Source organism: Apostichopus japonicus, chromosome 1, assembly GCF_037975245.1.
Source record: "Apostichopus japonicus isolate 1M-3 chromosome 1, ASM3797524v1, whole genome shotgun sequence".
Lineage (NCBI taxonomy): Eukaryota > Metazoa > Echinodermata > Holothuroidea > Aspidochirotida > Stichopodidae > Apostichopus > Apostichopus japonicus.
In genome coordinates, this window is record NC_092561.1 from 2,293,902 (window position 1) to 2,319,808 (window position 25,907).

The following is a 25,907-nucleotide window of genomic DNA, read 5'->3' on the forward strand; positions in this document are numbered from 1 at the left end:
GATGTCCATCGCTGTATTGTTTGTACACTGTGCTGTGGGTATTGACCGCAGCTGTATTTTACTAGTGTACACAACTGTACACTAGTGCATAGATACCGATGGTAGCGAGCTGTGTGTGCTTATTTTCTGGGATCCATGGTGGAGCCTAACACTTCTGTTACACTTCATTCGAAAGTAGGTCAGATTACCGGCATTAGACGTTTCTCTTTGCGCGAGTCTTCACACCCTGTAACATTCCATTGCAAAGAAGGCAAACTGACAGCGTATGATGGACTGTATATATAATGGAATGAACTGACAGCTTTCCAAAACTATAGCCCTCGATTTATGTATTTATCTGAGAACTAAAGGAAATAGCACTGAGAGCGGATATCCTAAGATATATGAAAGTAGCAATTAATTGCTGAGAAAGAACCATAAGGTGGGATAATGCTGGATCTGTACCAGACACGCTAATGTCATTTGTTCTGACATATATTATGCGTATGCTGAACAAGCTATCAAAACACAAACATCTTAATGATGCACACATGAAATAAAACATGAAAGTTAAGCTCAGTTTAACAACCACGGCGGCAACGGGTTTGTTGTTATTTATTGTTCTTGTTGGTGAGGGGGGGGGGGGGGAGTGAGTGAGGTGTATAGTTTGGTATTACAATGCTGTTATTACGGTTTGTGGTATAGCTGTTGTTATGTAATTATTATGATCTATGTGGAATGAGCTGCGGTTGATATATTTGTGGATAGACAACGGTGTGAAAGCAATGCTATACTCACCCCCACACACACCTTGAGGGGCTGATTAGTGTGCGGATTAGTGTGGATTAGTGAGCGGTGCCATACCTATGCGTATAGGTAACACAATAATGTAGGTTGGACTTATCTTTTGGGATGAATGGTTGGGGGTGGGGGGGGGGTGAGAGTGAAATTATAAGGTCTGAGTCTGTCAGTGTAGCCAGGACAGGTTTTCTGGGGGAATCTATGAATCAGCATTATCACCAAACAGTGAAAATTGTGAAATGAAGGCAAAGTCAGAGTTTTTTTTTCTCAATTGAATATAATTGTTTAACTTGTTTATATATTTCTTACTTAAATCCATCCACCTTCATAATGCATCAGTTGTAAAAACATATCAGATGTATTCATCACCTTGATTAATTTGTAAAATCATATAAAATGAAACGACAAATAATTTTTATTGACATTCTTAGATACCTTCGGGGTCCTCAACGACAAAAAAAAAAATAATATAAGACTTAAAATGGTGTATTCTTGGGTCAATATAGGCTGCATATTAGGTCAATTAGTTAGACAAACATGGTATGGGAGCAAATGACTCCTTTCTATTTTCTGTCGGGGTTGTAGGGGAAAAGTAAAATAAAAGAATGGTTTATATGTGTTATTGTGCTACTTGACAATTTGCGCCGTCAAATCCTGTCTTGCACTTCCCTGACTTACAGACGCCAGTTTTAGGATCGCAGCTGTCCCAAGTTCCAACACAGTTACAGCGTTGAAGACAATTTGCTCCAAATCGTCCATTAGGACACACTGAAACAAGAAAATAACACAGAACAGATGAGTCTTTTATTTCCAGAGCTGGATAAGTTTAACATTTGCGATTGATTATTGAACTAAGAATGACAAAAGAATAACTCCCGAAAAGTAAGTCAACCGATGAAAGTATTTACTCTAGCTGCAGGGTACTACTTTCATATTGTCATATCTCAGATCTTAGAAATGATAATCAAAACAGGGCTTTAGACAGTTGGAGTCCTGAACTTCAATATTGTGCCAAACCGACTAACACCTATATTTTGCGTTCCAATAATCTCTAAGACCTTTTGAAAGAAAGATACTCACATAGAACGTTTATCCTCTCATCTCTTCCCACCTCACTTCCCCTTCCCCTTCCTCTCCCTTCCCTTCCCCTCCCCTCCCCTCCCTTCCCTTCCCCTCCCACAACCCTCCCTCCCTTCCCCAGAATCAGCATTGTAATTGGATTAAGAGTAACGTAATGTTCAATAATGGAATGTTCCGTTGCCAAAAGTTTTCAAGAATATGCTGTCTATTTTCTGTACTATAACGAGAAAACTATCTTTCATGGCGTGTTTAATTATCAGGAAGTTGTGAAGGCTTTCGAGATGATTTATGATCGCATCTGGAACAGTAAAATGACTGACACGACATATCAATTATTGAGCATTATATTAATGTGAGCATATTATATATACTGTAAACTTCTTTCATCCCCAACACGGAAAACTATCTCTTAAAATAAAAGAATTTTGATGAAGCTATTAGAATTCAGACTCCACTGAGTTCTGACCAGCCAGTCAAAATATCTTACAGTTCAAAGACGAAAGCAAGAAATGTTACAAAACTTGAGTTATGCGACCATGAATTGGTTGTGAACACATACCTCTATCGCATTTCTCTCCCCAGTAACCGCGAGCACAGAGACATCCTAATGGGTCAGCATAGCAGAAGAGTACACCCCGGCAGTCACGTGATATGCCTTTATCCAGGTCGCGGCATGTTAGACCTTTAGCTGGTGGACCGATTCGGATATTTCCTGGGTAAACTGAAAACAAGAACAAGTTTTGATTAAGAGAAACGACTTAAAAAGAAAACTCAATCTACAATCAAACGTGGGATTTAACCACAACATGGTTTAGTGATATGCATATTGATTCATTCATTCACTCACTCATGCATTCATGCCATCATGACATCATTCATGCATTAATTAATTCATCCATTCCTATGTCAATCAGCTCATTCATAAGTCCATCCATCTATAATACATGTTGCGCACCGCTTTCAATTAAACATTGCCGGTCCAATATACTGATTGGTTGATGAATTGATTGATTTATTCATTCATTGATTCATTGACTGATTAATTGATTCATTCTTGCATTTACGCATGCATTCTATCATTCATGTATTAATTCTTAATACATTCATGCATACATTCATATGCCAATCCATTCATTCATGTATTCATTCATTCATTAATGCTTTCATGCATTAATTCATACCTGTTGCGCATCGCTTTCCATAAAACCCCAATGGACAAACACATTTCCAATCGTCTGTTCCTCCAAAAGTACTTGGACAAACTCCTCCGTTATAACATTTACACGTCGTCGTAGGTGAACCGAGATCGGTACAATCGGACGATGCACCGATGAATTGGCAAGCCGAACATTCTGAAATTAACAGAGTAAATGACGTGTTTCAATCATCATCATGTGAAAGCAACATTCTGTAACTGGTATCTTAGGTTATCAAGTATGTAACTTCAGTTTTATAACGTGAAAGGTCATCTGGTCATAGTCAACGAGGATACAAGGACATGAAGCAGTTCCACGATATAAACCGTTATAACTATAAACCCATATAGACTATACATGTTGTTTCATATGCCTTAACGTGCCATATATTCTAAAAACGTCTTAATATTGATGTCATCCCACACAAAGTGCAAGAAATAAAATAATTTTCCCGCCAACAATTTGAGTTTGAATGCCAATGTTTATACAGTCTGCATGTACAGGTATATTGTATATGACTTTGGTCCGAATCTCCTACATATTTTTTTGTGTTTCAAACTTCGGTCGTAAAATGTTGGTTAAATTTCTGTTTCTGATTTGCTTACTTGTTTAGTTAGAAATAAATTGAATTTCTCTTACACCCCCTTTTTATTTTGTTTTCGGGATTGTACCGGATTGTACCAAATTGAACTTGAGGTGTGATCTTTGATTAGAATAGGGAGTTGTTATGGAACAATTCCCTTATTAGAATATGCTTTCTACTTAAACATTCGGTTAAAAAACAACAACATATGACACTCATTTATTGAGGTCAAGTTATCAAATCGTTTTCGAACCAACAATATCTTCACTTTTGTTCAAAATAAATGATCATTTCCTACTGAATTTGATATTTCTAATTTGCTAATGGCAGATATTAATTTCACAATTTACGATTGAAATATGATTTTTTCCCCTTAAACTGTACATTTATGATTATACAATACTATAACAAACCGACCAGTACCCGTATTCTTATCGAGTAGTGTTAATTGATTCACTTACGTCTGATGATTAACCGTATGATCGTCCTCCATCCACTATCTCGGCGTTGTACTCGGGTAACCTCATAGTAACCGTCATGGGTGCCGTATTTAGCTTTCTTTATTTCAAAGTGACATTTACCACTAAGTTTCGGTAACTCCTTCCCGTTAAATTTCCATCTCAACTCCCGGGTAAATGAAGAAAAGTCAACCCCGATGACCACGTCTTCGCCATTATTGATCGTAATGGTTGGACCGCGAATGGGTTTTAGTACATCTAACGGGATGGAACAATACATTGAAACAATACATTCAATTTGTGTTCCATAACCTTTGCTTTTTGAGGTTATACAAATTCAAATTCGCTTATTATGAACACGTAATTTGTTGCAAACACATAAATACCTTAGTAAAGTGACGAAAGGACCTGAATCTGCGTTATAATATCGGGCGTAGTAAGATTTTGAAGATTTACAACCTAATTAAAAATTCAGCTTTAAAAATTGAAAAAGAAAATATTTAGGTTACTGATATACTTTCCGAGTTAAAGTCATCGATATTGATGAATAAACAAATCTCCTAAAATTGTAAACAGCAATTTCAGCTTTTTTATATGTTCTCTGACTTCATATTAACCCACGTGACTTTGTGAGATGGACGCCTGCATGCCCCCTGTCAACAATTGTTTGAGGTGGCATACTCCTATTAGAGTATATACCCATCCGCCCGATTGTTGCCTTTCAGAAAAAGTGCCAAAAAGCAGCAGGAGAACACCGTTTTTTACCTGTTATCAATCAGGATCTGGGTTTTTGTGGCTTGCATGTTGAAGAACATGTATGGAAGGACATATGGTGCAAACATTGGGTCAATTGAGGCAAGTTTAGAACCCTTTAGGCCCCCCAGGAGCAGCGTACGAAAATTGTTTACCACTGAGTGAAGAGGTTTGTTTGTTTGTTTACAAGTGACGAAAACTTCAGGCTCTGATAGCCAAAAATCTGCGTGGTCATGATACAAAAAACTTATAGTGCCATGAAAGGCCAACTTGTTAGCTATCCAGGGATGGGTAGCGTTTAGCTAGTAAGAAGTTAGTTATGGACTTAGAGACCAGATAACTTTTGTGATTTATTGTGTAAGTCAATCGGGCTTTAATGGACGTATGCTACCTTTGAGAGTCGAACTTACCACTGGTTGGTAAAACAAACACCGGTATGGACTGAGGAGTACTGTAAGCAGCAGTTATGATGTAACTTCCAAAACGACCGCGAGACTCCCTTTTAGGTCGAGGAAATACGGTGTTAGTTCCATAGACATCGCTTGGGTCGCAGGTTAGGTCGGTAGATTTACAAAAAGTCGGCAATTGGACCTTAAAAGGACACACGGCATTATTACCCACAATGGTCGTATCTGTGTCAATCTGAGTCGTAATCGCATAAACACTAACATCACTTGACTCTTTGCGACCAATGCTTGCCGGGCTAACGATACCGTAAAATATCTCGTCATCTGTGAAGAAACAGAAAAAGAAAAGAATAGAATTGAGGTCGCAGTGAATATTCGTCAATCTTGGTCAATTGTGGTGGATGACTTCTGGTTTAATAATTCTAGCGTATATCTCGTCTGCTATAATTCCATATATTTTAATAACACTTATGAAGAAATCGGCCAATTAAGAACACCTTGTGTACAAGCAGAACAAATACAATTGAATGACACTATCTTCGATTTGCATATGTTTTGCTCTGTTTACTGATAGATTAAGGCCCGATCACAAGCGAAATCAGATTTGAATTTTGAACAAATTACACGTTTCTCAATGTGGATATAAACAAAGGTGGAGGCGCATGTGGGAGGGGCGGGCCTAGGGGATGAATTGTACCTCTTATACCCCTACAGCGTGACCAATAGTAAAATAACGATACTATGTATTATGTACAGCACATACCGTTATCAATTATGGTAAATGGTTCTGTTTTTCCATTATTTACAAGAACTGCATTTCCTGGACCACATCCAGTCTCTTTGAATCCGATTTGAGACCCTTCGGGTTCTTCAAGCACATCGTCATCAAGAATTTGGATTGTGAAACTGCCAACGTCGGGAGCTAACTCGACAGTCGCAGAAAAGATGATGTCATCATTACCTAAAGATAGTAGACCGTTAGTTGGATCTGTCTGTGTAAGAGCTGTCAATGATACAAATATCGTATTCATCATTAATGATATAAATATAATGTAGATAGATGGATGGACGGAGAAGAATGGATGGACGGAAGAACGTTTGCAACTAGAGTAAATGGATTGATGAATGGATGGATTGAAGATGAAAAGAATATTCGATGGATAGATGCTTGAAAGAATCGATCTTTGACGTCACTTTAGTCAGTCAATATGATTGCTACAACAAATATATGCAGATACACGATTTCATTTTTGTACTTGGAAGCTGTTGTATTAATATCGACAAATATTTGTGGAGTTTGCTAAAAAGGTTTAGAATCGAACAACTTACTTGCAGTACATGTATAGTCGATTGGCAATGCTCTCGGGTCTACGCTGCGACACTCGAAGCCTGTTATAGGTATCACTGCATTTGTCTCGCCTTCAAAGAACACTATACCAAGATCAGGATTTTCAGGAGTTATCTGGATCTCGATTGACTCCGTATCTGAGAATAATTGACGGACAAGGTGTTCCAATTGAAATAATAATAATAATAATAATAATAATAATAATAATAATAATAACAATAATAATAATAATAATAATAATAATAATAATAATAATAATAATAATAATAATAATAATAATAATAATAATAATAATAATAATAATAATAATAATAATAATAATAATAATAATAATGATAATGATAAAGAAATAAATATCGAGAGGGAAGATTTTTTTTATACTATTTGGTACTCTTTTATGTATCATGACACACGTTAGGTTATAGTTGTTTACCAAATAAACCGTTCCACTATATCTTACAGTATTCAAGCAAGTCTGTGACGTCATCATGAGTTGTTCTTCAAAAGCCTTACTTTATTATTAAAATATTGTTCGTATTGTTTTATTAAAATGTGACTCATTTTGGAATATTTCCATATTAATCAATGTTGTTTTCGCTAACAGTGTCAGGATTTGTCTGTAAGAGTATTTCTTTGTTCAGTTGATAGATGATTTATTTAGCTCAATCATCATTATGACATCAGTAACTCTGTTATTTCCAGAATCATTAATAAAGTCTCAAGGCATTTTTAAAATCTTTAGACCTCCAAGATGCAAAATACTCTTAGGATGCTCTTTTGACTTTAAGATGGAGACCCTTTCTCCTGGTTCTGTTTGACGTATATTTCAGCCACCACAATATCCATTTAGACCAAACTCTTTTAAGTTTTGGTTCTATACTGTTACACTGACTGTCGTACTGTCACCTGGTCACTGTTACTTAAGGACTGAAGAACTCACCAGCTGTTCCTTCGCTGATTGTGACGTCAAGCATATCTGCCATGACCGAATAAAGATCGCCGTTGGTCGTATAGGCAACGGTAGCTAACGGGGCGAATCGAAGTACCTCTTCATCTTCAACGTGACAATCATCTAAAACTTGAAGTACAAACAGATTGCTCTCTGTAGCTCCTTCTTGGATCGTTACAGTGAACGTGTTGGGAAACGCCCCAAATGAGGGCGTGAAGTCGAAACCAGGTTCCACATCATCTGGCATTCCGGATACATCGTCAATGGTATATACTTCGAGGATAAAATTGAAAAACATCTTGATAATCATGCTTTTCATTTCACTATGGAGTTAATGTAATGCTTAGTTAACACACTGGCTTTCTAGCAATACACCTGCTAAAATGAAACAGCTAAAGATAAATTTAATAGTCAGGGAAATTTAAAGACATCCTAGCAGAATATTTACTAAAATGTCTGCTCTATTAGGTTGAAAGCAATGATGCCTTTATATACGAAACATCTATGTAAATGTTCATGTTAAGTTTTACCTATCTCCAAGTCGCCATATTTGACAGCACCGTCAGCCTCTGCTCTAAACTCTATGCGACTGTTAGGGACGTCCTCCATAACCGTGAGTGTTGGTGACCCTTGAATGGACACTGTGCCTGGTAAGATCAAAACACAAACAACCCAATGAGCATGAAAGTAAATTGCAGTACCAATAATAAACACCTCAGGAGAAGGTAAAAAAAAAGAAGGTTAAATTTTAATGTCAGCTTACAATAGTGGTTTGATGTTATAAGAAGATGATGGATCTCAACCCCCGCTATACAGTTAGCATAGTGTTCTTCGGTTAACTAGGATTTGTTACATCTAGTTTATTCTTGCGAGTAAAATGAGGAGCATGTTTGCCAATTAAATCAGCGAAAGCATTCTCGTATACTTATCCACCATCGAATCAACATAAAAGGAGCATAGAGATATAACACGTTACATGTAAAACTATAGCGCACTTGTTACAAAACAATTGAGATATATGTCGCAGCACAAGTTTGTCATCCACTTCAATTTATACTATATGTTAGTCAAACTGACTACTACACATTGGTCACTAGGCCATTAAATGCGGATGTTGTGATTGCCTAACTAGTATGGAATAACTCCATGGCTAACATTAATTCTTCGGGACCGTTAACACGCCCTCATAACTTCCACTGATCGGATCAAATCTAGATTAAACTGGTTAGTCCTAATATGCTAATTTCAGGCGTGCGTCACACGCTTTACTCGAACCAAACAATTATTATTCCAACCAACAGCGTGCGGAACTATCGTGAAAATTAATTTTTCATATACCTTGTTGTCATAGGCGTAGGAGCCCAATTTGATGGGGGGGGGGGGCTGTAACGACTTGCCCGAAAAATAAAACCAAAATTTTTCGAGCGCTCCGGGCGGGTTCAACACATGTTAATGTGCATATCATACATGCATGCATCGGTTATTACATCGCATGCCAATAACATACAATAATTTGCCGTGCTATTACCCTGTCATATTGGTTAGAATTATTGGGGAAGTCGTTACAATAATAATGGTCTACATGCAGATAACGGAAGATAAAGAAGAGGGATGCTGAGAAAATTCTGGTTTTGTCGACACTTATTTCCCCCCCCCCCAATAAAAAAAGAAAAAAGGGAGTTTCTTTGCAAATAAACTGGCAGCCTTTTATTGCTTGAACTTAGCATACCCGTATTGATCCAAATGCCTTGGCAGTGCCATTTCGAGGTTGTAGCCAAGTGGTAAATTATGGCTACAAACGCTTTAAAACAAAAACATCAGACCAGGAAGATAGTGGTGATGGGTGTGTGGTTCAACAACATAGAAGTATGTGCCTCGCATGCGCGCCCCCCATTCCCCATTAATCTGTGATAGCAAGATGGTGGTTGTCAAGGGCGTAGGAACCGGGGGGGGGGGCTGGGGGGGGGGGGCGCCAGCTCCCAGTGAAAAATATGGGGGGGCGGAAGCATCATTCCGCCCCCACGCTCCGCAAGTCAGAAAACCCCTTTTTCATTTCCAAATGAGAAAATATCTCATTTGGAGCATCAAATTGCATCTAAGGCCAGGTGAAAATGCAAAATTATTTACAAACTGGAGTGGGTGTTGAAGTGTGCTATATTGCACCAAACTGCATCTGACGCCACGTGGTAATCCCTCCCCTTAGACCCCTCTCCCAGGCCGGCCATCAGTCTTCAGCCCCCCACTCAAAAGTACCTTCCTACGCCACTGGTGGTTGTTATACATTCTTGCCATTGTAAAGTTGAGCCATATGCAGCCTATAGTGCCAGTTTTTGCTTGTTCACCTGATTCAACACGGATACTCCGTTTCTACAGCACAAAGTCTTCCTAACTTGTATGTGAAGTAATACTGTAGTTTAAAGTTATGAACAAGTAGATAACTTTACTTTCCTGGAAATGAGGTCACGGCAGAAAGTGAACTTAATTGTTTCGTGCCTCATCACAAAAGATGAAATGATGCAACATTCATAATCTGTGTATATGTTGCTACAGTAAGGTGGCTGTGGCCAGTCCCTTTAGTGATATTGAATCAACTTTCTTGTTGTTTAAGTTGGTGAAATATAACAGCACTATCCTCTTTAAACAACCAATTTATACATATTAATAACCTTTGAGCAGTATTTTCAAATTTCAGTGGAACGTCTCAGATATCTCCTACAAGTTCAGATCTTGAATAGATGAGTATAAACAACAATTAACTCCTGATTACAGTTCTTGTTTTGTAATATATTTGTCGGGTCACATGACTAATCTGCTTAGTCATGATGTGCCGTGACTAATATTCTTAGTCGCTTGACTATTCAGGCGAATCAGGCATAATGGAATATGACTAAGGTAAGCTAGTCATTTGACTAACTTGAATTCGTCACAGGACTAAATGAAACAAGTCAGTTGATGACGATAAATTGGGTCGATAGAGGCATTGCCTTGACTAACGTTATTTAGTCATCTGGACTAACTTGTGTTAAAATAGGTCCATCTATATATGATCCACCATCGAATCAACGTAGGGCGAATAGACTTATAACCTATAACATGTAGGAAAAGGGTACACTTGCTATGAAAGTATTGACATATAGGCCTATAAGGTAATTATACATGAGGCGAATATACATATAACCTGTGACATGTAGGAATAGGATACACTTGTTATAACACAATTGACATATAGGCCTAAGGTAATGACATGAGGAGAATATACATATAACCTGTAACATGTATGAATAGGGTACACTTGCTATGAAAGAATTGACATATAGGCCTAACACGAGGCACGTGGACATATATCATGTACCAAGTGCGGTAGGGTACACTTGTAATGAAATAACTGACATGTAGGACTAGCCCTAGGGTTAATAAATACACGAGGTAAATATATATGTAACCTGTAACATGTCGGAATATGGTACATTCAATATGAAACAATTGGCATATGCGAAAAGAAATATAACATGTAGAAATAGGGTACACTTAACATGACAGTTGTCTCGTGTCGTGGGATGTTGGGTTCCAACTCGCGCGTCAAAAATGACGTGAAATGGTGCATTCTGAGAAATATTAAGGTTTCTTCCATACGTATACTTGTACAAAAAATTGTGCTAACAACTACTTTTATTTATTTGTGTGGGGTTGGAGGAGGTGGGGGGGGGGGAGGGGTACACCTCACACCATGGGTTGCGCCTGGACCTTGGGTAGCCTCTGACATGTATCAGTCAATGGTATATCATTTGCTCTTCACTGACTCGCGATATGGACACCTTAGGGAACTTGTGTATGTCTAAATAAGGAAACCATGTAAGGTAAGATTCATATGAATTTATTCGTTTTTTTTGTGATAAATAGTTTGTCACATGGAGATTAAAAGTCCGTAAGTTATGTTTATAGGCCTCGAGTCCTGCATAATTTAGTTTCCAGATTGGTCCTACAAATGAGCACGCCTCGTATGGCGACAGGCAACATTCCGTGCTACATCACTTGTTATTTTCATTCATTTATTCAAATTCACACGAATTATTACAAACAAATCAGTACACTATACTGGCATTAAAAGTAGAATTTATATATAGTCCGATATACTCCTTACCCATGATATTGCTAGTCCGAGCAATAGTCCATCCATCGAAAACAACCAAACACAACAGAAGCCAATGCGGTTCCATTTTGGCAATTTTAACAATAAATGGAAATTCACGATGGGTGTTACAGACTTGCTGCTGTATGAACAATGTACTAGTTGTATTTTATACAGCCTACGTATATATGCGTGCATTATAAGACTGCACAACAACTCTGTACCATTATAAAAATAATTTACGGTTCTGATTTTGTTTCTATTAATTCATTCATTTCCATTATTTACAAACAAAGGGATCTGGTGGTTCAGTGGTGCGAAATTTTACATTTTGTTCATAAAACCGTGTCATTGGTGAACCTGTATATCTCTATACACATTCATAACACTGGAGAAACGAATAATATATACACATGATAAAGCGTATACAGTTTGATATGTATAGATCTTGTTAACACCCACGTCCACAAGACCAAAGATCGGTGGGGCAGGGGAAGAGGGATTGGGAAAAACATCTCCTCCGTTTGTCTTTAGGGAATACGCTAACTTGATTATGTCCCTTCGGTTCCAAGTTTCGCAAAGTGACAACTATTTGATTTATTTTTTTACTTTTTAATATATTTGGCGGTCGTAGTGTCGGAAGACCGTATAGTATATACTATCTTGCTGCAAAAAAGAAAAGAAATCATATTTCAGAATGTCACCTTTCTACAGGCTAATATTTGAGGTAGAATTTTCTTGTAGATATGTCTTCATGTAGGAAAAGCAATATGTAGGTATACATCCTTCACCGTGCAGGTTAATACTTTGTTATATCATCCACTCTTCATCTTACCGGGTAGCGTATTTTTTGTTCCCCAGGACGAACGTGGGTTTCAGGTTTTTCAGGAATTTACAAATTCGTTTGACTTCAGAGTTTGGGTTTAGAAAGTGGGTTATGGATCCAGTTTCTATGAAAATGAAGGATTGTCTTTCATAATCTGGGGTCAAACTAGGAAAAAAGATTCAGAACATGTTTCTTGAAAAAGCGTCACATGTTTGGAATCCAGGGATTTGATTGGCCGATGCCCACGTTCGTCATGGGGAAAAAAAAAACGCTACCGGGTAGTTGAGGAATAACCTTTGACCTAGAGCACTTCTGTTACTATAGGAATTACTTTGCTTGCCTACCAGTCTTTGTTATGTTTGTCCTGGATTAGAATACCTTTCATTGTTACAATGTTATCGCATATATACAACAGCTAATGTTGCAAGCTGTAAAATACACGAGCCTAGAACCTTACGTTAGATGCCTCTATATGGTATAGTTTCCATGGTTATAGACTTGTATATACTCATGTCTGAATACTACAATTATTACGTAGAAAGATCCATTTTCTTCTATGTAATCGATCTTGATTTGAGAAACATCTATGGGACTTTCAAAGGTATAGTTATCACAACCTATTTATACTTGAATTTCTCTCCTCTATTTTATTTATTAAGACGATAAAACTAACATTTTAAACTTGCTCAACAGTAGACTACACTTGATTTAGTAGGTCTTTAAGAGAAAGAAAAACAGAATCAAAGTTGTATATGTCTACTTTCTTTTTTGGAGTTAAGCTTGCGTTGCAACTATATGCTTCAATACACAAAATATTGACAGTAACTGTAGGTCTCGTTGCTATGGTAACGTGTTACTCGAGTGTCGCAATTCTTTTCAATTCTTACAAGTTCGGTCAGAGTCAGGATCAATTGATCGATAAGTCTCAGTATCAAGTTGTCTCCCATTTGCTGATTTTTATAAACATTCGAAACTTCGGTTTCTATGTTTAAACATTCATGTAACGGCATCGCCATTCCGAATTGACAGTTTGATCCGTCACGAAAAGACAACTACATTTCCAATCTTTCAAGAAATAGAGATCGTCTTTGGAAACGAGTTGTTGCCGGAGCGACTTCCTGACGTCGTCGGGAATTAATCTGAATTAATATTCTGAATTAATAGTTTGAATTAAACTCTGATACGGAACGTTAAGGGGAAGAAGGATTATAAAGGATAAACGTTTCCATCCGCGTCTGTACATAATCCATTTATCTGGAAACACGCGTTACATATTCAAAACATTCTTGAATAAAAACGAGAGAAAGAAAATGGACTGCTCTGGATTCAAGATGTCACCTGGTACTCAAGTTATACTATGAACGTATTACCAGTGACAAGTTATACAAATTGAGTCGACATATATCACGGAGTGCCCTAAGCTTACTATGAAATCAAAACAAAAGACGGATATACGAGTATTCGGAAGGTAAAATTTATTACTTCTCCTTGCCTTTTTTTTGTAAGTTTAATAATTATTACTATTATTACCACTTTTTTTTTGAAGGAGTGGTGTTGGGTAAAAGGGAAAAAACTCGGAGCTTTTTTTTGTATCCAAATATTTGTTTTTACCAAAGAAACTAGTTTCGTGACCCCAATATTTTTTAGACCAAACTTTTTTTCACGAAACAAATGTGACCCAATATTTGTTATGACCCAAACAGACAGTGAAATTGCTTGTGACCCAATATTTGTTTGTACTCAAATTTGTTGGCACCAAAATAGTTTCGGACTAAATCAATTTTCGAATAAAAATGTGTTTAGATTTAGACCAAAATATGTTGCAGGCCTACCATTTATTATTGGTGGGGGGGGGGGGGCAGTGGCCTGCGCAAATGGGGGGGCAGTAGCCATGCCCCGCTCAACCTCGGGGCTCAGTCTGGGGAATTTGAAATCAATTAAGGAAGAGGTGGGGGGGGGGGGGAGGGATGCCAGTCGGGGGAATTGTGTACTTGGTCCCACCACCCATGAAATCGTGCAGACGCTACTGGGCGAGAACCTGAATATTGTGAGGGTCGTCGTTTGTTTCGGACCATAATTTTTAGGGCTATGTTTTTGGTTTATAGTCTTGTATCATGGTCGTCGATGTATGTACCTTTTGATTTTCCTTTATATACCTCCTTTAGTGCAACTTAATATACTGAAACATTTTACTGACTTTTTCTCTTACCGTATGTATGTACTTTTTGATTTTCATGTTTATATCTTTTTTTTTTGTGCAAATATACAAACAAAAAAACGCACGCTTAAGCACCTTTTTTTCTTATATAGCCCATGTAATTTTTGTTGTTCCAGTTAAGAGAAATCACAAGCGGCACGCTCAATTGGTCATCTTTTCTTCTCTCTGCAACAATTTCAGAAGGGGAGGGTGAGGCGGAAGTTGAACCCATGGGCCCCCTTCCTGGACCCGCCCCTGGACTGTACTTTGATCTTCACAAACAATATTGGGGTCTGAAAACTTGTTTTCTTGGTACAAACGATTTTTTGGATAAAAAAAAAATTGTCCCGATTTTTTGGATAAAAAGAAATGGTTCCGAATTATTTCTTTTTGTCGGAACATAGAGACGTCGGAACATAGAGATGTCGGAACATAGAGATGTAACCGACACATATACTGTATGACAAGAAGCACTCATGGTAGGAAGTTGTAGTTGATTTTGTTTCTAAGAATATCACGTATATTTGAATCATTCTTTTGATCACAAAATGTTATGAGTTGAGACAATTAATGAATTTTGCGGGAGGCTAATATCTCTGATACTGAAAAGGATTTTTCGTCTCACAGTAGGCCGCATGGAGAGTTGGTTAAAGTAAAATGTGCATTCAAACCACAGTAACTTGCTTCATCGCAAACTTGCATAAATTTCCGCGGTCCCTTTGACCAGGTGCTTCAGTTAATTTTTTCGTGAGTGTAAACTATATACTTCATACTTGGTCACATGTAGCCATTGGGGTCATGAGGATAGTAGCCCCGGTCCCGAGGTCAACTATAAGGGGAAGGGAAATATGGGATAGAGAATAATGCATTATCATAAAATTCTGGAGGGATTAGAGAGATGAATAGACCAAAGAGTGTCCCTGACATGTGACATAACCGTTCCTGTTCAGATTTTCGTGTTCTCCTGCCCATAGCCGGGCATTTACGGTTCAACTACTTTGCAAATAACGGTTCCCTTTTGTCAGATGTTAGGGACTGACATGTTGAGTCCAATTGTTCGAGATCGATATTGTGTTCAGGACAAGACCAACTGAAAGGTTTTCAGATAATGGGGTATTCTCCAGTTGATCAATATTCAGTAACGCCAAAAAGGTACACATGAATAGTCACGTACGTTGGTTAGGCTCCAGTGAAATCTATACTTAAGTTGTGATAGGACATCTACTTAGCAACCAAGAAACTCTACTCGTGTGCTAACATGCACTGTATTCACAGCAGAAGCAATGTAAACATTCGAGAAATTCAGCGATTTACCTTCTGCGAGATAATGATCAAAGGATTGTTGATAAAGTTGTTTGGTTTTCATGAATGAGTTTGGATTGGATTCAGTTTTGATTGCGAAGTCAAACTAGAGTGTTTGTGGAACTCACTGCATGCATGTTCGACAATTTACCTGTGTGTGTATGTCTGTATCATAGCCGAAACATGTGTACAATCATTGTACACAGTATAGTAAAATAGATCTAGTGATCAGCTAACTGTGTCTATGTTCTTAATATGGCGGCCATGGCCCAAAAGAAGGAGGTCGATTTAGTTCCCACTGGTGAAACCTCCTCTCAGCCGATACAAAAAAACAATGATAACGGAGAGTCGAGGGATTGTCAAGGTGCAACAGAGGAACCGAACACAAGGTATGTCGTGGGTACTGATAAAGGCCTGCAGAGAATGAATGTAATAGAGGTGCAAACACGTATTTATATAGTTTATATACCACTTATCTTATTAGGTATTGTGGAGGGGGGGGGGGGGTTATGGTAGGATTTAATGGTATATAAAATATTGACTGGCACGAATTATTCGAACCAGTGAACACAGGTATACTTCAACGAGAAGTGACCCTTTTTTTCACAAACCTTGCATATACCGACTTTAATCATAACATTGTGGGTGGGGGGGGGATTAGGGTGGGGGGGTGGGTTAGAGGAAGGCGAATGAGGAGGAGAGAATGCCAATGAGCTTTAAGGTAGTCTACCTTACCTTTCTCCAGGTTTCTGTAGCTTTTAATTAGGCCTAATTGACATGATTTATTTCCTTTTTTTTCTTAGGTTGAGGGCAAGAACAGACCAATGGAAATACACCGAAGCTGTTCCTAACGCTCCCGGTGAACCGCCGAATCCCTCGCCTGTGTTACCGGACATAGAAGGAGTTCACACCGGTTTATTTTTGCAGCACTTTACCAATAGCGTTAACAAAGCGCTCCATAAACAACATTGTACATGTAACGGTAAAATTTACACATCTGAGGACTTATTCGAAAAGAGTAACCCGGCATTGTTCGGTAGGTCTAAATCAGAAATCGTTTATAGTCCGCAACATCGTAAAACCGTCAAATTACCGCGATTGAGAAACGATGCCTCATTGGTTGGAGGGAATGTGGACATTGCAATTGAAGAAAAAGGAAAACCACCTCTACAGGTACAAATTGAACGCGAGGCAAGAGATATTCACATGTACGGTATGTACTTACAAACACTCGATGAAAACGACGACACCGTTTTTAATGAGGATGGGGAAATTCGATTACCGAACCTAATGGATATTCATGACTTAGAAGGTAACAGCTGGAAAATTATACAAGAACCAAAGAAATCGCGTGATTCCAAACAAAAAAGCAGGTTTGATCGAAAGTTGTTTGGTGATGCGATTAGCGATTATTATGAGGAGCCTAAATCGCGATCTGCGAAGTCCAATACATCGAATGGGAGAGACATCAAGCAGGAATCTGATAAGCCAAAGAAAAAGTTTATAGATGTTATGATTTCGTCTGCAATACCAAATAACAGCGATGCAGCATCGATATCTGAATCAAGTCTTCATTCGACCAGCAGTGAGATGTTACCCAAGATGGAACCACTTTGTAATACCGCGCCTGCGCACACGACTCAAATACGCTCGCCGCCATTCGTGTGTGACGAGATGGGTAGAAAAGCGCTGTTATGGCGGTATGCATCCGAAGTTAGAAAAGGTGAAATCACATATCGCGATTATTTGACAAAGATATCCGATATATCGTCATTATACCGTGATGATGCCGGTGGTAATAAACGACAGAAGAGAGAACACTCACCACAAAAGGTTACCGCTGATGGCGATTTAATCAAAATACCTCGAGCTGATGTCGATATCGAGGCTGAAAACAATGGTCCGGTACTTCTTAGTCTCTCAAGTGCGTATGAACATCAGTGTGCTGCCGTGAATTTCGAACCTTCCTTCCCTCCAGAACTAGAAGTTTTATATTCCAAAGCTGGACTTAGCGTGTCAAATTTAACAGATTCTTTCAGCAAAACATTACCGGAAAATTTTTTACAGAGGGAAAAAGAACGCTTACGGAGTGATTATCCTATGTATGACTGGAAATTGCAACAAAAACACCTGAAACTACCATCCGGACACAATGAGAGGGCTTATATGGAAAGACCGGTAAGGTCGGAGCCGTTGGCATCGAATTTGCGAAGGATAGCCGGTATTGGACCTCGTGATTTTGATCACAAAATGAAGGTTCTTTCAAATCGTAGCGGAGCTGACCAAGATGTCGTAAATATAAGAAGTTCGCAATTTTTCGATAGAAGGGGTGAGTTAAATGATATCCCAGAGACGGAAAGTGTGAAGAAACTAGTTAAAGGTGATGAAGAGAGTTCGAGAATAGAGTCCGGTGTATCGCGATCTTTTCCACCGAATCAACCACCAACGACACCTGTTGAGGTGGCTCTTACCTTCGCTAGTTGTTCGGTGCCAAATATAATGGAAACGATGGAGGAAGAGACAGAAACTGGACAAGAGGATGAAGAAAATGAGGAGGATGAGGAGGAAACTTCGGAAAGAAAGATGGAGGAAGATGGCAACATTATTACAGAACACCCGGATGCTAATCACATGACAAGAACTGGTCTGGCAACGGCAAAGTCTCAAAGGAGTGAGAGATCGTGGGGAGAAGGATTTGATGGTAAAATGTACAAAGTGAGCAAGGAGGGCCGAGTGAAATTTAATATGACGGAAAGGAAACCACGTCACCATAGTTTTGACTCGAACGCTATCTCCAAAGGTGACGAAATTTCGACAGTTAGTGACGTAATACCTCCAAATCCGTACAACAGTAATGAGAACTTAAACGACTTGGGCTTATCACCAGGGAAACAGGTCAATGACATCACACATTCTTTCAAAATGGATGCTACGAATAGTTGGTATTCAAAGCCTCTACCCGTCACCTTGCTAGGAATTGACACGTTGCCCGACATACAAAACTCGGGGTTACGATCGAGGTCCAGGACAGTGCGTAGCAAAAACAGTTCTAAAAGTGAGTTCTACGGTAAAAACAAGAAAGAACCTCCGTCAAAGCAGTTTTCAACTACACAAACATTAACCGGTTCCGCGAGAATCTTGCCAGTATCTTTAAGTACCAAACATGTTGTCTTTATCAGTCCCACAAAATAATAACATGGATTTCAATCCGCTAGTAAGTTACGGTAACTATTATGGCATGCATGAGGTTGTTATTAAATTACACTTGGTCGTTATGCTAGAATCTAATCGGTCTTGGTCTTAATAGGCTAGAATATTAAATATGGGGATATAAATATGATTGTGGTTTACGTATGCTATATATTAATATATATATATATATATATATATATATATATATATATATATATATATATATATATATATATATATATATATATATATATATATATATATATGTGTGTGTGTGTGTGTGTGTGTTGAGACTAGTTGAGACTAGTAGAACACTAGTAGTTGTAACTCAGAGTTTCACGCGTTGAGCGATCATCAGACAACTGCTCAGACAATCTGATGATCGCTCATTGCGTGAAACTCTGAGGTACAACTACTAGTGTTCCACTAGTCTCAACGTATATTTCGCTCTGTCCACCGGACATAGAGCACTCTGCGCCAAGATAGACGCCAACCAACCAACTTTCTATGAAGTATCTCAGATTCGAACTGTCTTGTCTAATATATTTTCTATCTGCGTAATCTGCTTGCTTTTTCTTCTATGATAGGATCGATCTCTTATGAATGGTTGTTTTATATACCCCCCCCCCCCTTCCTTGTTGAAAGAATAGTTTAAAGATATCTCACGTCATTTTGCTCTATAGAGCTCTACAGAGAATTCAGAAAAGCTCTATGGTATTTCATATTTCTATTAGTCTCTACCTCACCGGGGAGGGGGGGGGGCAAAAAATGTAAACATTTCTATGCTTGAGCGATTGTTCGTAAGATGAGGTATATATATTTGGGTCGTCGGCAGGATGCCAATTTTTCCACACGACCCTTTTTGAACACACTTGATCGAAGGGGCCCCGCTACATTGCTGTGCCCAGGGCCCCGTGATCTCTTAAGACGGCCCTGATTTGAACAAACTATAAGCGCTCTACCTTTGAGCATATTAGTGAAAGCATGTGAATATTCCCATAGTTCACTCGACATCTCAGTTTAGTTATCGATAATTGTTGGAAGGTTTGACACGTCGCGCATATATATATAACATATATAGACGAATAACTTTATATGCGATGGATAACAGAATTGTTTGTAATGGGCTATCTAAAGTTACCGTCGTTGTACGAAAGTTCATGTTTCATATATTCGGAATATGAAATTTTCATGAATATTCAATTATTCAAAAACATTTTGCTAACTGTTGTGAGAAACTTAAAAGTGATCCGTTGTACACCGTAAAAATACACTAATGCTATCAGTACAGGGTGCCTAGTAGTTCGATATTACTATTAATCTATGAGGAACGAACCTTAATTCTATTCAAAGTCTTTTGTCTTAAGTCTCATTAGTCTATCACACATACTATACTTGGTGAATCAGGTTGATGAAATGGTAAAAGGGCCCAGCTATAATTCTTGAACCGGATCCCCTGAATCCCTAGCTAGGCTTCTACTTGTGCCACAATATTTATAAAACAACAACTTACGCTCAATAATAAATCTGATCAAAAGTATTTTTAGCACATTTCCAAATTAAGAAATGTAACATTTTGAAATTACATGAGGAATTCTTTTTCGAGCTAAATTTTGCGTGCAATTCTGACAACATTGTTCTATCCAGCATAAGGTACAATGAAACAGACAACTTAAATTTAGCTCCTCCTCCTGCTCCTTACAGGAATTCGATACACTCACTTTGCGTAAATCCTTTCCAAATTTTTATTTTTTAAATTTTTTTATAATTATTATCCGTCTAAAATTTTATTAACAAGTTTTCGTTAATATTTGAACATCCGATTTAGGCAAACACTTGTTGTTTGCTCTTTATTTCCAATCCATATCACAGCAAGGAGATCAATAAAATAATACGAAAGTAACCAATTTTCTCCGAGAGAAATAACAACAAATAAAAATTTTACTGTTTGTTAATTGACATTTTAGATTTAATTGCTTTATCATCATCTTTATTATGTGATTCGCTATTAGAGTAAAACAATTTTTTTAAAAGTAATCTCCCAATCTGACCTAGTTTGTTGCACGAACTACGTACCTGCCCATGCATGGATGGTATTTATCCCCATTTTTAATTACTTTCCTATTGTCATTATTCATGTGGAACACGTCTTCATTAATAAATTGATCAAATTTTTATTTGTGACAATGTAAAAAGAAACGGAGACCGTGAAGTTAGGCTGTATTCTGTTTGTATATCGCCGTTAAATAACGGGAACGACAGAGGAAGTGACGCAAGAAATATTCCAATATTAAAATGATCGATAACTATTGTTCTAATTTATGAGGGGGTACTTCGAGATCGTTATAGTTGTGTATAAACTGTTACATATACATTTATATTAAAATTACGGCGCTACAATATTTACAGTCAACTATTACGATTTTTTCTTCAGAAGTGACTCACACATCATTTGCCTCTACGGCACCCCACCCCACCCCTTACACACATAACGCTCCCCTGTCCCTACCCGCACCCCATGCCCTTGTGAAGACGCTAGACAAGTCTATGCGGACAACTAATATGAATCGTTGATGAATAAAAGTCCGGTATATCGAGGCTAGCCTGTCCTGTGATGTCGTCATTATGAGGATATGTCTTACTGTGTCTGTAAGAGTCACAGTTTAACGTTTTCATTCATGCTTTTGCCAAACAATACCCGGGCTCATTCAGTGTAGCTTGGTAACTTGTTTCCCATTACAGCCAACGTTGCTAGTCGACATTCGGACTTAACTTTTGACATCAAAAGTGTTTAATCATCGTAATAGTTCCCAAATTTTATATTATACAAATTAATGGTCAATATTAACCTAAAAGAATAAGAATTTCTATGTACTGTGAATTTGTAGAAATGTAAAACGATATGAATGACTAGACAAAAGAAAAGTGTTAGAAATTTACGAACGATATATTTGCATAAATACCAACAACACTTTAAACGATGCGTGTACGATGAAAGTGAGATAATTGTTTAGTTTCCTTAAAAAAAAATATCCATGAAAAAACCTCCTCCTCGTCCTCCATTATAACCATTTCTTGAAGGGAGGTAGGGTGGGAGTGGGTGGGAGTGGGTTGTATGGGTGGGGGCAGTCTGCACCCACAGAACCCCCGATCTGCTTGTATACTTACCCGAGAAAATCACATCTCCAAATTTATTAGATGCTAGCCGTCAAGATGAAATGAAAGAATTTTCAAAAGAACTTTAAACTTAATGATAATTTTCAACTGCATTGAGTTGTGACCTTTTTTGTCTATAATGTTACAAAATCTTGTGCAATGATTACTTACACAGATCATTTATTGTAGACTAACTATTTTAAGCCCTGAGTATATATATAAACTATACTTACGTGATAGCCAAGTTCAAATGTTTTTCATTATTTGGTGCCATATTTTAACAACTCAACATTTGTTAGATGAAATTTTCTGATATCTCTTCTGACCCTCTAAATTATTCACAGACACTGAGGAAAGTTGAATTAGATCAAATTGTTTTAAATTAAACAAGTTTATATGTCTCACCGATGGAAACCGTCTTGTGGTAGGAGGGAGGGGTGACGGAGGCGTGAGGGGGGGAGGGTGGTGCGAGCATCAGTTACCCTATTTAACTATATGTAACATATTTGCAGGCAATACTGATGACCATTAAAAGATTTAACAAAACATTGTCTTTATCTATCGATTAAATTTCAATCTTATTCGATTGGTATTACAGTGATCCATCAACAAATGTTACTGACATAAACTTTACATTTTGACGAATCGTATTTTTTTTCTTCTTTTTTTCAAAATTAATTTTATATGGAAAGTATTTGATACAAACAATGTCACATTTCTGGCGATTATTGTTATGCTGGTAACTCACTTTTTTTGCACTTTCCTTACTGACGTAATCCATTATGTTTATGACATAATTTCGACTTGTTAATTTTCCAAATCTAATGGAAGACAAGAAGTTTAGGTAAAGCTTAGGAGAGAAAACATATTTCAATTTCCATCTGATTGTCTTCTATTGGTTTAACTCTATATCACGAAGAATACTTTCCATGACCTCTTCAACGTCTTGCAAAATGTCAGAATCATTTCGTGTTTGTTTGAATTGTTCAAATTTCTCTCCTTCTGTCCTCAAAACACAGTCTGTTTCTTCTCGACGTGTATTCACTTTAAGTTTTACACAACCATTACTAATTTCTTTCTCTTTCCTCTCAAGGTCTCCATCTTCTTCAATTGACACAGGGTCTGGATTCTCTCCATCGAAACAGTCCCCTGTAGTTTCACCTGCACGCTCTGTATTGTCCTTAGCGTTATTTTGCATTTTGAGGCCATCATTTGATATAATGACGTCATCGTTTGATATGATGACATCATCATTTGAATTCGGAACAGCATCATTATCTCCGAATTGCTCTCGCGATAATGATGCCACCGACTCTAACCTCATTTTTGTGGTTAATGTTGATTTTGGTCTTCGGGTACTCTCGGATACACCCGACCGCCAATCGGACACTGGAGTTGTCATTCCGGCTTTTCTGATTCTTAAGTCCGACACCGACTGAAAATTGACGTCATTGTCTTGACGACGGAGCATCGCTTCCGGTAAAAATTTGTCACGGGAAATTTTCGACAACGGCGGGGAACGTGATCGTCTGCGTCGCTGATAAAATTGTATAGTTCCGCGACTAGCTCGTTCCTCGTCAAAGAGGTTTGAGTGCATTCCGTCACGTAGAGAAGTTTCACCTTTGGTCAATAGAGAAACCGGTTGAGACTGGAATCGCGGTAGATCGGTTTTTACAGACATGAATTCGAGCGATTCAAATTCCGATTGACTACTCGTTCGTCGATGATGTTCGAGACGAGCAGAAAGTAGCAGAGCGACCTGATGCTCCACACCAAATCTTTGTCCTTCGGTCGCCAAAGTTGAATTTAAACCTAGAGTCGACTGAACCGCATCGACTCGTTTTTGCGCGTTTTGGTGAATTTTACTAACTACAGAATCAACACTTTGAGATCTATGTACCCGTGGTCGAGAAGCCGGGGGCCTTTTTAACACCCCTGCAGACTTTTTACACTCTAAAATATTTCTCATGATTGAATTCTCAAAATATCTTTCAAAGACCTCTCCGTTTGAAGCAATTTTAGCTGGATGAGAAGAACCCATTTTACCTGACCGAAGCTGTCTCCTTGACGTAGATTTTTCGGCTATTTTATGTTTGTATTTCTCACGGTATCTCCCTGTAGCTCCCGAAAGCATTGGTTCACCGTATGGGCTGATAGCTAATCGTTCGCAATCTCGTGCTACGTTGTATGCACTGTACGTATGACAAGTTCTATCTGGTTGTGGAAAACTGGCTCTCGTCCTGGCACATTGCGAAACTCTTAAATCGGTAGATTTTTGTCGGTTGTCCATTGTACAAAAACCATAATCGCTTTCCGACCTACGATTGTCACTTTTTGTCACGAAGTTGTTGTTGTTGTTGTTATAGTTTTTAATTGATCGGTTTGTAAGGGCAGTTCGACTAGAGCGTTTGTTCTGTATGAAAACTATCCTGGAATTCGCAGGGGCTGGAGTAGGGGCGCTTATCGTTGAAAATCTTCCAGTCACTGCCCTGGTCTTACCCTGAGCTGATTCAATATCATCGCGTTTAAAAGAATATTCCACCCGAGAGTTTCCGGTGACTGGTCGTGAACTATTCGCCTTGTCAACTTGAGATCCTGGAGTGCTTAAAGAACTCTTCGGACGCCATACTCCATTAAACTGAGTAATATCTCGAAATATATAATCATCTTCAAGATCCTCCATTTTGCTATAGCTTACTCCCTATTTAGTATTTGTTGTTATTTAATCCTCTGATTAATCCGCTGCTGACGTAATCATAATCTTCCTTAATGTTGCCATGTACCGTTTTCAGATTTTTAATTTTAACGTCACATAAACCATGACTTATCACTTGATATATGGTAATCTACTTAACTCGTTGTAACGTTAGGCTGGGTTCCAAACATAGCCTAAGCTTTCTGCTGCAGTGTAAGTTTCAGACCTTTAAGCCATTTTATAGTTTATATTTGAAGCATGGCAGTATGAGCTATCCATAAATGATGATATACGACGTATATAAAGTATTTTCTAACAAATATTGTATAAAGCAACAACAACAACGTACTCTAACATTTACGAATACACAGTTGACACGCACTTAAAATGTCACAATTAACTGAACTGAACACACACAAATTAGCATATCCATCAATCCAACGGATTTAGTTATCATGTATAACACAATGAAGCCTACACTCGACAGTTTGTGTTCGCAGTAACACTGTAGTAAAACATCCTCGAATTTATGTCCAAAAGGAGCTCGGTGTCCATGACAACTGTCATAAGAAAAGTAACCCTCCTTAACAAGATCGGGAGAAATGAATTAGATAATGTTAAGTTGATACGTCGTATTTGACCAAAATTATCATGTTTCGTTGATCAGATCATGTATTGATAAACGTTGGTAACACTTTCTAAATGTCCTTATGTGTGCAATCAATTTGGGAACTAATGGCCCAGGGACACACGCTGTAACGATATAACAGAATCCGGTTGTATCCCTTTAAGATCGATACAACAGCTTTAGTGATAAGTCTTAAAAGATTTCAATCACGTTGAAAGGAGGTATTGT

General features: G+C 38.1%; 3 protein-coding genes across 3 annotated transcripts; 1 reads left to right on the top strand and 2 right to left on the bottom strand.

The window, feature by feature from the left end:
- Positions 1-1,034: 1,034 nt before the first annotated feature.
- Positions 1,035-11,881, bottom strand: LOC139978491 (uncharacterized). The gene is made up of 10 exons (XM_071988810.1): positions 11,696-11,881; positions 8,085-8,201; positions 7,546-7,827; positions 6,587-6,742; positions 6,021-6,260; positions 5,261-5,581; positions 4,101-4,355; positions 3,042-3,212; positions 2,420-2,581; positions 1,035-1,548 (listed from the first exon to the last, which is right to left on the bottom strand). The coding sequence occupies exons 1-10, from the start codon at positions 11,769-11,771 to the stop codon at positions 1,400-1,402; spliced, it is 1,929 nt and encodes a 642-aa protein (XP_071844911.1). The 5' UTR covers positions 11,772-11,881; the 3' UTR covers positions 1,035-1,399.
- Positions 11,882-15,849: 3,968 nt separating this feature from the next.
- LOC139965222 (uncharacterized) lies at positions 15,850-19,353 on the top strand. Its single transcript, XM_071967781.1, has 2 exons — positions 15,850-16,397; positions 16,812-19,353. The coding sequence occupies exons 1-2, from the start codon at positions 16,264-16,266 to the stop codon at positions 19,198-19,200; spliced, it is 2,523 nt and encodes an 840-aa protein (XP_071823882.1). The 5' UTR covers positions 15,850-16,263; the 3' UTR covers positions 19,201-19,353.
- A 3,694-nt stretch (positions 19,354-23,047) lies between these two features.
- Positions 23,048-25,836, bottom strand: LOC139978571 (uncharacterized). The gene has a single exon (XM_071988932.1). It carries the CDS (start codon positions 25,037-25,039, stop codon positions 23,249-23,251), a length of 1,791 nt encoding a protein of 596 aa, XP_071845033.1. The 5' UTR covers positions 25,040-25,836; the 3' UTR covers positions 23,048-23,248.
- Positions 25,837-25,907: the final 71 nt, after the last annotated feature.

What these genes read in the sequence shown, in the direction of transcription:
- LOC139978571 (XM_071988932.1), bottom strand. Translation starts at nt 25,039, where the DNA reads ATGGAGGATCTTGAAGATGATTATATATTTCGAGATATTACTCAGTTT.
- LOC139978491 (XM_071988810.1), bottom strand. Translation starts at nt 11,771, where the DNA reads ATGGAACCGCATTGGCTTCTGTTGTGTTTGGTTGTTTTCGATGGATGG. An exon ending in TCGGACTAGCAATATCATGG is followed by an intron (nt 8,202 to 11,695) that starts GTAAGGAGTATA and finishes TGATCTTACCAG; the next exon opens with GCACAGTGTCCATTCAAGGG. An exon ending in GGGAGAGAAATGCGATAGAG is followed by an intron (nt 1,549 to 2,419) that starts GTATGTGTTCAC and finishes TTCTTGTTTCAG; the next exon opens with TGTGTCCTAATGGACGATTT.
- LOC139965222 (XM_071967781.1), top strand. Translation starts at nt 16,264, where the DNA reads ATGGCGGCCATGGCCCAAAAGAAGGAGGTCGATTTAGTTCCCACTGGT. An exon ending in ACAGAGGAACCGAACACAAG is followed by an intron (nt 16,398 to 16,811) that starts GTATGTCGTGGG and finishes TTTTTTTCTTAG; the next exon opens with GTTGAGGGCAAGAACAGACC.